This window comes from Eumetopias jubatus, unplaced genomic scaffold (assembly GCF_037043125.1).
Source record: "Eumetopias jubatus isolate StellerSeaLion01/CBP00866 unplaced genomic scaffold, mEumJub1_p1.0 scaffold_12, whole genome shotgun sequence".
Taxonomy (NCBI): domain Eukaryota; kingdom Metazoa; phylum Chordata; class Mammalia; order Carnivora; family Otariidae; genus Eumetopias; species Eumetopias jubatus.
In genome coordinates, this window is record NW_028274818.1 from 58,332,114 (window position 1) to 58,344,181 (window position 12,068).

Here is a 12,068-nt window from a genome sequence, read left to right on the forward strand (position 1 = left end):
TGCCACCAGAAAGACTATGGGGAGGCTGTGGGGGAACCCGGGGACCATCCTCAAGGATCTGTGTGTTTAAAGATTTTTAAATTATCTGCTATGTTCCAGGCATTGTGCTAAGGAAACAACGGTGGCCAAAACAGACACGTGGTCTCTGCCCTCAAGGAGCTTATCTAGATTAACCAGTCAAGTGAAAATATAATTATAAACTGGTGAGTGAACACGGCATGCTCTCTCCAGCTTTCACGATTTATCCTTGCTGTTCCTCTGCTTGGGACACTCGCCCAGTTTTCCAGCTATAAAGGTTCTGCTTACTCATCTCAGTGCAACTATTATCCCCTTTGTGAAATGTTTTCCTGACTTTCTCAAACATCCAGCCCGCAGAATGATGAACTCCTTCCTCTACACTCTACACTCTGTGTCTGTTGTGCAACGAAGACCCTAACTGCGGGGACGTTTGTTTGCGTGTCTTCTTACAGACCAGACCTCAACGGTTTTTTGAGCTCCTGCGAGGGTAGGAGTTTTTTCTTTTTATCTTATATCCTCAGAGCCTCGTACAGGATGTTCAGTGACGGTTTATGAAATAAATGAATAGAAGTTTTACTGAGATCAGATACGTCACATTAGGGTAATGGAGAGAAGGCAACAGTATAAAAGCACTGGCACCATGAGGATGGAGCCTGTTCTGCCACGGAAGCATTTGCCCCAGGCAACGGTTAAACATGGGCGGAGGGTTGAGCCCCACTGTCAACTGCGAGAAGATTGAATCATGAAATTTTATTACCTACAGAGGCTTAAATTCTCTCACTTGATCTTAAGTCAACAATACCAAGAGCAGTAGACAGAAGAGACTATATGTTTACTGTCCAGCTGAATTGGACTAAAGCCCCTCTGTGCGGAGACTCCATTTCAAAGCCAAACTAATGAGATGATGTATGTGTATATGGATTTACAACCTAAATTATACAAATTTTAGCTATCATCATTATTACATAAGTGTTCAATACACATTTGCAAAATAAGTAAACAAAAACAAGATTTGGATAGACCTTCATATATCACTAAGGAGTCTAAACACCGTGGAAGAATCGCTGATCAATAAAAAGGGTACCTAACGAATGTTAGTATAAAAGAGATGACACTCTTTTTATTGTGTGATATACTTTCATGAGAGAATAAAACATGAAGCTGCTATCAGCTTAAGTAGATTACCATGAATGGGAATCTTTAATATGACTGCCTAATTCAACAAACCTATTCCTGTCACGTCGGAAGCATGAGGAAGGAGGTCAGACTATTTCTTTCAAAGTGTGTAGGGTTCTTACCCAAATTCCTTTTGTCACACTATGAATGAAGATGGGGAAATGCAGGGTTAACAAGAATTGTCTCAGCCTTTCAATCAGGGAGTTTAGGGTAGACATTAGGATTCTGCAGAGTCCAGGGGCGCCTGGGTGGCTCAGTCATTAAGCATCTGCCTTCGGCTCAAGTCATGGTCTCAGGGGTCCTGGGATCGAGCCTCGCATCGGGCTCCCTGCTCGGCCGGCAGCCTGCTTCTCCCTCTCCCACTCCCCCTATTTGTGTTCCCTCTCTATCTCTCTGTCAAATAAATAAAATCTTTAAAAAAAAAAAAGGATTCTGCAGAGTCCAAAGCAAGCCATAAGGAGACAAGTGACGGCCAAGAGTGTCTAATACAGGTCAGTGAATAATGGACAGTGGCTTCCAGAATGAGGAAGAGGGCAGAATAATTGTTCTTTTCTCAAACCCATCTCAACCACCTGCTGCACAGTCCTCCCTCTCAGAATGGAAACCCAGTTTCTAAGAATAAGTTAAATGCAATCTTTTGTTCATGAAGTGCTACACCTCTGAGGCAGGAGAACTACAAAGCAGCTCAATGCTGACACCAATCTCTGGTTGGCAGTTACAGACCGAGGAGGTCTGAGAAACACTCTTCTTTTAAATGAAAACTGAAAATAAGAGTCGCTTCTACATCAGAAGACCCACCTTGAAAAAGCCATAGGCCCTAACTAACCAATGGGTTACTTACAACCAGGCACAGTTAGCAAAAAAAGGGAAAACTCCACATGTAGCCATGCCCCTTCATCTTCCCCCTTTAGAAACAGCCCCCACCCTCAGCCTCGCGGCAGACAGCCTGTCCTCTGCTGTCCTGAGCCACTCCTGGGCGGTGGATTCGATAAACTTCTAGCTCCTTTGTTCTGCTTCAGGTGGATCCTTTCAACTGCCCGTGCCACCAGCTTCCACCCAATCTGCTTCGTCCCACCTTTGGGGGCCCCATCCCATCGACAGACACACCACATTTAGACACCATAGTCTTTAGTGAAGTATTCATGAGAATGACTTTGGTTGCTTTTTGGAAAATGCAAAAGCTCAAGCCCTATTTAGATAAAATGAGTGAAAATCTTCAGGGGGTAGGACCCAAGTATTTGCAGCTGAAAAAAGCCCGACAGGGGATCTGTAGTGCAGCCTTCATTAAAAATCACAGCTCCACCAGGAAGGCGCCGCCCTGAATCTATTCCCTGGACTTCCCAGGAAGCCTTGTGGAGTAATGGAGGGGCTGGACTATTCCGTGGATAGCCTGCGCCTGCAGGATCACAGTCCATTACTAACTCTCCTCGACAGTGCATACATGATCATACTTGGAATACTGGAGACCAGGAGAGAAGGAGAGGACAGCGGTGGACAACTGACTCATCAAATAACTGGATATCTTAAAGATAAAAGCAACTCTCGGGTACATTTTCTCTCCAGTCTTTTACATTAGAGAAGCAAGAGGGTGAGTTAAGTTGACTAAACCAATTAGAAATTATGTCTTTTTGGTTGATGGCAAAAAGAACTGGAAGAAAGGGCATCTTCATGCTATAAAACTTACCTTATCTAATGCTAAAACCGAAGGAGGAGGGGAGTGGCCATGAGCTAACAGATGCGGCATAAACGAGAGAGGAATGGTTTTCGGTAGAAAAACTCGGGAAGAGCCATTCGCCAGATAAACTCTTTACAAGAACAAGTGAGTTTTAGGAATCCTAATCAGCAAATGTTTTTCTTGTTCTAGAAAATTCTGCCTCCCCTCAAATCTGAAATCTAAATGGATGAATTTTAAGGGTTACTCACTGTTACTGAAGAAAATGGATCAAAAGTGTTACAGTGATTAATAATACGGGAACCCAAAAGCTACTGCAAAAATATTTTGTTGGACTACTAATCTTTTCTGTTTACATTCCATTTGAAATTTCCATTCTTTCCTGGTAGTAGTTAATATTAACAATTTGAATATTTTCTCCCCACCTCCTATGGGCTTCTTTCAATTCTTTAGATGTGGTCCACACTCTCCCCTCCAGGACTTTGAAAATTGCTACCTACCCTTTACTTTGCCTGGTACACTTTCTCTCCATTCCTCCCTCTCTCTGAGGAAGTGATATTTAATCCACGGCCGACAGAGACCTGAAGGATAAGTAGAAGGTATCCTAACAAAGAGTGAGGATGGGAGGGGGTAGCATGGTGATAAAGATCCTGAGGTAGAGAAGACTTTGATGTGTCCCCCAAGTCAAAGAGGGTCAGAATGGACAGAGTGGACAGAGAAGGAGAGAATGCTGGGAATGAGCCTGAAAAGCAGTTTGAGCTGAGATCACCCAGCGGACTGCATGTCATATTCACAATCTAAATGTATTCCTGCAAGTGAACTTTCCAAGGTCAAAGGGAAATAGGGGCTTGGAAGCCAGTTTCACATTCAGGCTTTATCATTTATCAGTTGTGTGACCTGGGGCAAGTTATTACCAATAACCAAAGTTGTAAAGGTTTGGAGCTAATTAGGAAAAATTTGTGAAATGACAGGTATGGTCCCTGATACATTATAGGTACTCTAGAAATGGTGGTGGTTGTTATTATTAAATAATAGATAATATCCAACATATGAAGAAATTTATGAAATCAGTGAAAAACAACAAATACTCTTTTGTTTGATAAATGTATTTTGTTTATAATGGATACTGGATCTTTTCTATTATTACAAACAGATTATTCACTTCCTTCTTGAATATCAGTTATAATATTTACATTTTGTGTTTCTTTGGCACCGAACCTCACAGTGTATCAGTGAAAACAAAACAAAAAAATATTAAAAAAACTTACTGAGGTTATGTGTTTCAACCCTTGCAATAGCACGTTACATTTATTTTTGTCTGGGCTAGGGTTAATTTTGACCACGTCTACCACCAAAGGGTACTTACTCTAACAGATCTTAAGGATTACGGTATGATCCTCCACTCTGAGAAGAGAAACACAGCTGATAAAAGTTTTCAAGTGGCTTTATCTTTTCATTCTGACATTTTTCAATACATTTGGTTCATGAGGAAATAAGTTACTGTACTAAGATCAAGAGTTCACAGAACTCCTAGGTGAGAAGTTACGTTGCCTTCATTTTATGGTTAAAAGAAATTGTACAAATCACTTTAAAGCAGACCTGAAATAACATGATGTAATAATGGTGTTAATAATACACTTGACAGTTCTTACCAGCTCGGATATGGTTCAGTGAAGCCAACATCCTCAACATGAAAGAGGCTGGCACTGTGATGGTGTTTCTGGTCTCTTCCAGCATGAGTTCGTTTCGAGTTATAACCTGTGGGGCAAGTGAAACAACCACGTCAAGAACCATGATGTAACTGTACTTTTTCCTTGAAGATTAGGAGAACAGTAAAAACTTAGCAGGTCTGAGGAGGAATTACTTCATTCTTTATACATACACTGTGTATATTTCCACCGTAAGGCTACTCAGTGCCAGGTAATTATTTTAACTTGCCACTGAGGGAGTGACATCACAGAACACTACTCTTTCAACTGGCAGAAAGACAAAGGCCATACTTTGAGGCCACTTAAAACCTTCAAGAATTCAATTTATTTTTCACTTGTGATTCGTTTCCCAGAGCGGTCTACCTGTGTCTGCTCATTCCCTTCCCCTATGGCAGAGCTGATACATGTAGTGACAGAGCGGTGTTAAATGATTTCCCCAGGGTCACTCAGATCCCTCGAGAAAATGTCACCTTGACTGAGGCAAAAGTAATCTTGAAAGATAAACTTTTGGATAAGAGTTACCAATGACTTGTGTCTTATGTACCAAGACAGCACTAAATGAATATCCATAAACACCTAGGGATCTAGTGTGTAATCACAGGCTAAGGGCAAATGGCAAAGTTCATGGCAAAGGAAAAAAGGAAGAAAGGGAGGAAAGGATGAGAGGAAGACAAAGGTGCTAATGTGGTCAATGGCTCCCCAGGGATTTCATACAACACATTTTCAGCCCTTTCCAATCTTGCCCCAAGGAGCTGCTTTCTTATCCACTCACCAATGGTTCACTTACCTTAGGACACCCTGGAAATTGCCAATTCTTCATTTCCAGGGCTCCTTAGCCCCCTGTCTGCCTGATGAACTCAGTCCAATTCGTACTTCCTCTGTGAAGACTACCCCATCCATCTACCCCGTTTACAAGCAAAACTGCTCCTTTGCAAGGGCTTCCAGAACACTGTGCATGCCTCTCTATGTTCTAGCTGACTATTCAGTGTCTGTCTTCCCCGTCAGTCTAAGTTCTGAGGGAAGGTTTGTTTTTTAAAATTCAGCACGGTGTCTGACATATGCCAAGTTTATAAATGTCCGTTAGAAAGCAGATGTGGGAATTGTGCTGTGAACTGTCAACCCTGGTCTAGAGTACTGGTTTTCTAACTTACTAATAACTTTTAGCAATGGACCCTTCTTTTATGTTTTAAAGAGGGCACAGCATCAACTTGAGCTGCACTCACCTACTCATAGAAGCTCAACTGTTAGCAGCTGACTAATGCCATGAACCCTTATTTTCATAAGAAATCTCATATGAAAACCTGCCAATAAAAACCCTGCCTAATGCTGGGGAGGAGAAGCCCAGAATTCAGCTTTTGTATCAGCCACCTTCCCCTCTCCCAATTCCACTAAAAACCGAGAGCTTCACAAAGCCCAGTTTGAAAACTGTTTTAACAAGGAGCTGAAGAAATCTGAAAATATGACAATAAAGGAAAAGATTCTCCAATCATTTGTTCTGCTTACTTATCTGGCTGCAATTATGGAGGCCAGCCATAGTAAAACTCATTTTCTTAAAAGGACAGAAGGTTTTTTAAATGATTCTTCATTGTAATAAGCACAAAAATAGTCAATCTATTTTTCTCAAACTATAATAACCTGGTATTACCAATAATCGATACTATAATTAGCAAAATAATATTTTGATTTTTAGCTCTCTAGTATTACACAGGCATGTTATCTTAATTTTTCTTTTTCTTAAAATTTGACCTCCTTAACTGAATAAACTTGTTTATGTTACCAATTAATAATGAGCTGCTTTGAGTCTTCTTAAGAAAGCATTTCAGGAACAAAGTGACATACGCTATTTATAATACGTATAAATAAAAATCTTACTTCATCAGCAAGTTTTCGGTTAAAAATCCTTGACTCTTCTAGTGGTGACCAGATCTTTATGTCATAATCTATGCCAGATGAGGCTAGAACTAGAAATAAAATATTGCATATTAATATAAAGGATAAAAATATGCCATTAAGACATGCATACATATGTTATACATTATGCATGTATGTATGTACACACACTCACACAAACACACACGTATATGTATAGCAAAACTGAGCTGGCCTGGAAATTGTACTGATACATTTAATTGTTGACTGAGAATATTACTTAGAAGATTTCCTAAAAGTTACCCCAGAACATAATTTTAAGACCAACTTGCAATCACTCAAATTTCTTTCTTACCCACTGCCTTTTAGGATAAACATGGGCAATGTCAAATGGAAGGCAAGAACAAGCCAGGCTCCTTTGTTCTGGTAAATTAACTTGGACATGTGAAAACTAACAAGGCTTGGAGGTTGAGTTTGGATAAGTAGAGCAAAGTGTAACCAAATTTCTTGCAACTGGTAAAACTCAGAAGAAATATTAGAGAATAAACTCTAATCTATTTCCCCATACTTTCTGCCAAAAGGAGGTTATAAGTCTTTTTTGTTTTAAACCCAATGAGAGTCATAACAGGCTCTCGTGGCTGCCTTCTAGGATAATTTGCATTATTCTTATATTAACAACTAGAACAAAACTGGAGCTGACGTACTGCTTTCTATAAAAGGCCATCTTACTTGGGTCAAACGGATGTGGCTGCAGGCAGTTTACCACATGATTATCAGCTTCCAGAAGCATTAAATGCTCAGCAGTATGACGATCCCAGATGAAGATATGGCCACAGTCAGAACCACTCATTACAAAATTAGCACCCCAGAAATTGGCTTCTTTTATCTAAGGGTTTAAAAAAAATTATAAGAAAATTCAAATCAAATATTAAAACCAAGATTTATTCTATTCTGCAATTGGAAATATTAATTGGCTTAGAAAATAATAAAAAATAGTCTTTGTCTTCTATTATTTTAAAATGATGGAGATTTATCAGCAAGCATGATACAACAGTAAATAATGAAAAGTTCCCCATGAAAATAGATATTTTGCTCTGTTCAATGCTATATTTTCACGGCCTTAAGCAGTACTTGGCAACAGTAGGTGCTGAATTAGTAACTGCTAAAGGAATGAATGGGATTTCTGGGTTTTGGAAAGTATAATGGAAACTTCTATGCCTATATGTTGCTGAACTTTCCAAAAATGGTTCCACTTTGGCTTTATAAGATAATAAAAACAAATCATAGAAAAAAATGAATGGTTCCCTTTTGTATTTTGCTTTATGCCAAAAGAACAAAAAGTACCAATCTTTTTATTAGCTATTCTCTCACAATTGAGAAGGAAGGATATAAACATATTTAATGAAGCAATGAGACAACAGGATATACTGGAATGCTTAGGATGACATTTTTCAATGGATGCATATGAATGAGCCATCCAAAATCTTTGTAGTTCGGGATGTTTTTCAATCATTTCTTTTTTTTTAAGATTTTATTTATTTGAGAGAGAGAGAATGAGAGAGAGCACGAGAGGGAAGAGGGTCAGCGGGAGAAGCAGACTCCCTGCTGAGCAAGGAGCCCAATGTGGGACTCGATCCCGGGACTCCAGGATCATGACCTGAGCCGAAGGCAGTCGCTTAACCAACTGAGCCACCCCAGGTGCCATGTTTTTCAATCATTTCATCGGCAGTTGCTACTTTGCTATTTTTGCCAAACCAAAGGGGGTAGACAGTTTTATTGTTACTTAGCGTTACTGTTACTTCTTTTCTTCTTTCATTCCTACCCCTAATATTTTCATCCAAAATTTTAACCAGCAAAATACAAGACATGTACACTGATTACTTCTATTAATAGTGAGCATTCTGTTTAGAATGATTAAATTATTACCACCAATGATGTCTACAGAGAGAGCTAAGTAGTTCCCTGCCTCAAAGTAACTTTTTTTTTAAAGTAGGCTCTATGCCCAACGTGTGCTTGAGCTCAGGACCCCGAGATCAAGAGTCACATGCTCTATCAACTGAGCCAGTGAGGGCCCCCCCAAAGTAACTTTTCCCCTTATCTCTGAAGAAAGCAGATTAAAACTGACTCTGTAGATACTTTTGGATGACTCAATGAATATATGAAAACAACACTTTCTAAATATGAGTGGTTCAGAGTTAACAGTTCTAAAATGCTAATCATCTTGCAGGATCCTCTTAATAAATAATTAGTATCACACTGGGTGTATAAGACTTGTGGACTGTAAAACTTGAAAAGATCTTAGAGATCATCTGGTCTATTCTTATTTCATAGAGGAGGACAGTAAAGTCTAGAGAGACAAAGTAACTAAAACAAATCTTGACTCTTAAGAAGAGTTGTTATAAAGTAACCGGACTACATTTTACAATGAGCCTGGATTTCATATACCTAAATCTTCCTCTTCAAATCAACCAAGGGTGCTAAAATAAGCTAAAAAAATATATACTAGACAGGTAGACAGCAAGTGTGAGAGAACAAAAGGAGGTAATTGTTACTTGTACCAGCTAAAAATTTTAAACTTCTACAACATTTCCTTAGTAGGGCAGAATTTTCTTGTAAACAATAATGGTCCTTGGCAATATATTCTAGGACTAAAAGAACCATGTTTGGGTAAAGAGGTGTAACTGTTAAGGTACAATAATGCTATTACTGGAATCGCAGTGGCAATATACGAAGATCATCATTATGAAAAAATTCGTATTATGAATCTGCAATTTCTCCAAAGAGTGCCATGAGCATTTGGTACCATTGTCCTGGAGTTGCGATGGCCCTTATAAACCATCTTTACTAGTGGCCTTCTAATGTTCAAAGTATCCAATTCTTCCATTTCTTTCCTTTCTTTCCTCCGCCTGAAGAACTCCTGAATGCGGGCAACAGCAGAGCGTCTATGAATTACATATTAAAAGAAAAAAACAAAAATAAATTTAAAACATTCACAGGTCACTACGGGATCAAAATGAGGAACATTAAAATATAGTAAAGTCTAGGCAGTATTTTAAATAAGGCATCCCCAACCAAAGCATAAAAAGGCAGACACAACAGTGAGACTACATCAGACTAGTTGAGTTACTAAAACAAAATATTTTAGTGAAGAGATCACTTAGAAATTTGGAACTGGTTGAGAAAGTAAAGGAAATAGCATGCGGCACACTGGTTTTTAAAGGGCTATTTAATAAATAAAAAAAAAGATAGGCAAAATTAATATGCAATTTACTACAAACAAAACAAATCCTATTCAATATCATTTCTCTTCTCCATATGAGGAAATGTAAAGGCATAAAGAGAAACCAAAAGAAATTAAGGGTAACATGTAATAGCAGTGGGTAAACTTGTTTTGAGATTTTGTAAAGATGTTCCCAGCAAAGAACAGACTAGTCAAGAAAAAGAGGATATTAATATATGTACAATAAAACAGGGACTTTCAAATAGATTCTACATGGACTCCATGTATGAGTATCGATTTGGAGCTAACGAAGCTGAATTTACTCTCCTAAGAACGGAGTTGGTTACAGAGCTGGGAGACTGAAGAATAATGGGTCCTTTTAAAGACGGATTTAATTATTAGAAGAAACTTTTCCTAACACATGATATACTTAATAAGTTTGTTAGTTTGAATTTATTATTTAAAACATTATATTTTGACATATAATAGACCAAAAAAGTCTACAAATCAGTAAGAAAAACAGTGTAACAGAAAAATAGGCAAAGGACAAGAGTAGGGAAACTGTAGAAGAAATGGTCAGCAAATGTACAAAAGGATGCTGAGCCTCACTAATAATAAGATAAAAATAAAACAACAAATTGACCTCTTTATATGTCTACCAGATTAAAAAGATTTTAATGTCTATCAGAGTGGCAAGAGTATAGGAAAAACAGACACTACTGGTAGGAGTTTGAAAGTGGTTCTCTATGTAAAAAACAAAGTGAACTCCTTTAATGGAAACTTTCCATTGAAGCAGAATACATACACGGGAAGGCATAATATCACAAGTGTGTAGCACAGTGAATTTTCACAAACCAAACAAGCCCACGAACCAGCACCAGTCCTGAGAAACGAAGCATAACCAAAATTCCCAGAATTCTCCTAGTGCTTCATTCCCATCATTGTTCTCCCCTTAAAGAAAACCATTATTCTGACTTCTAACAGTATGACTACTTTTCCAAGTTTGTGAACACTAATTAAATGGAAACAGAGGATATGCTATTTTGTAACTTCTTTAGCTCAACATCATTTTGTAAGATTCATCCATGTTGTTTTATTTAGCTGTAGTTAATTCATCCCCTTTGCTGCAGAATACTACTTTGTATAAATACGTTATAATTTATGTATCCATTCGACTGTTGGTGGACATTGGGTTGTTCACAGTTTTTGATTACTGAGTTACTGCTACTATCAACATCTGTCCATGTCCTTGGCAAACATATGTCCATGTTTCTGCTAGGTATATACCTAGGAGGAAAACAGCTGGACCACAGCATGTGCATATGGTCAGCTTTAATAGATACTTTCAAACAATTTTCCAAAGTGGTTACACCAATTTACATTCCCACCAGCAATATATTGAGTTCCAGTTCACTAGAAATTAAATAATATCTATTAAAACTTAAAATAAGTATACGCTGGGGCACCTGGCTGGCTCAGTTGGTAGAATATGTGACTCTTGATCTTGGGGGTTGTGAGTTCAAGCCCCACACTGGGTGTAGAGATTACGTAAAAAAAAAAAAAAAAAAAAAACCTTTTTTTTTTTAAAGATTTTATTTATTTGGGAGAGAGGGAGAAAAGGAAAGGGAGAGAGAGTGAGAGAAGGGAGACAGAAGGGGGAGGAGGGGCAGAGGGAGAGGGAGAGAATCTCAAGCAGACTCTGTGCTGAGCATGGAGCCCAACATGGGGCTCATTCCCATGACCCAGAGATCATGGCCTGAGCCAAAACCAAGAGTCAGACGCTTAACTGACTGAAACACCCAGGTACCCCCAAAATAAAAAAAATCTTAAAGGAAAAAAATGTATTTGCTTTGATGCAGCAATTTTACTTTTAGAAAATGTATGCTACACAAAACTTAAACAAATATACAAATATTACATATTTTATATTATTTATATTTAGATTATACATATATTTGTATAATATAAATTCTCACTGTAGTGAAACTTCTGTTGTCTACTTTCAGAAAGACTGGAAATAATCTAAATGTTCACATGGAAAGGATGGATTAATTAAATAAATTATGTTACATCTATATATTGGAATATTTATACCACCAATAAAAAAGATAAGAAAGGGGTACCTGGCTGGCTCAGTCAGTGGGGCATGAGACTCTTAATCTCAGAATTATGAGTTCGAGTCCCACTTTGGATATAGAGATTACTTAAAAATAAAATCTTTAAAAAATAAATAAAAAAGATAAGGAGGATCCATAATCAACTATGTGAAAAATGTTGGCATTATACTGCCTAATATGCAACATAGATTAAAAATAATTCTTAGGGGAAAAATTCTATATATGCATAGAAAGGATCTAGAAAACCAGACACCAATCATCAGTAACACTTTTTTAAACAATTATTT

General features: G+C 38.1%; 2 protein-coding genes across 3 annotated transcripts in view; one reads left to right on the plus strand and one right to left on the minus strand.

Annotated features, from left to right (window-relative positions):
- GPR161 (G protein-coupled receptor 161) overlaps positions 1-6,170 on the plus strand; it is a 62,277-nt gene extending 56,107 nt beyond the window's left edge. Inside the window, exon 7 of the mRNA XM_088017126.1 lies at positions 100-6,170. Within this exon, the coding sequence (XP_087873252.1) occupies positions 100-173 (74 nt within the window). The 3' untranslated portion in view covers positions 174-6,170. The remainder of the gene's footprint in view (positions 1-99) is intronic.
- Positions 1-12,068, minus strand: part of DCAF6 (DDB1 and CUL4 associated factor 6) — a 133,164-nt gene that overhangs the window by 802 nt on the left and 120,294 nt on the right. For both annotated transcript variants that reach the window (XM_088017124.1, XM_088017125.1), the window contains 4 exons: positions 9,248-9,386; positions 7,174-7,330; positions 6,448-6,536; positions 4,519-4,624 (listed from right to left, as the gene is read on the minus strand). In XM_088017124.1, coding sequence (XP_087873250.1) covers positions 4,519-4,624; positions 6,448-6,536; positions 7,174-7,330; positions 9,248-9,386 — 491 coding nt within the window. The remainder of the gene's footprint in view (positions 1-4,518; positions 4,625-6,447; positions 6,537-7,173; positions 7,331-9,247; positions 9,387-12,068) is intronic.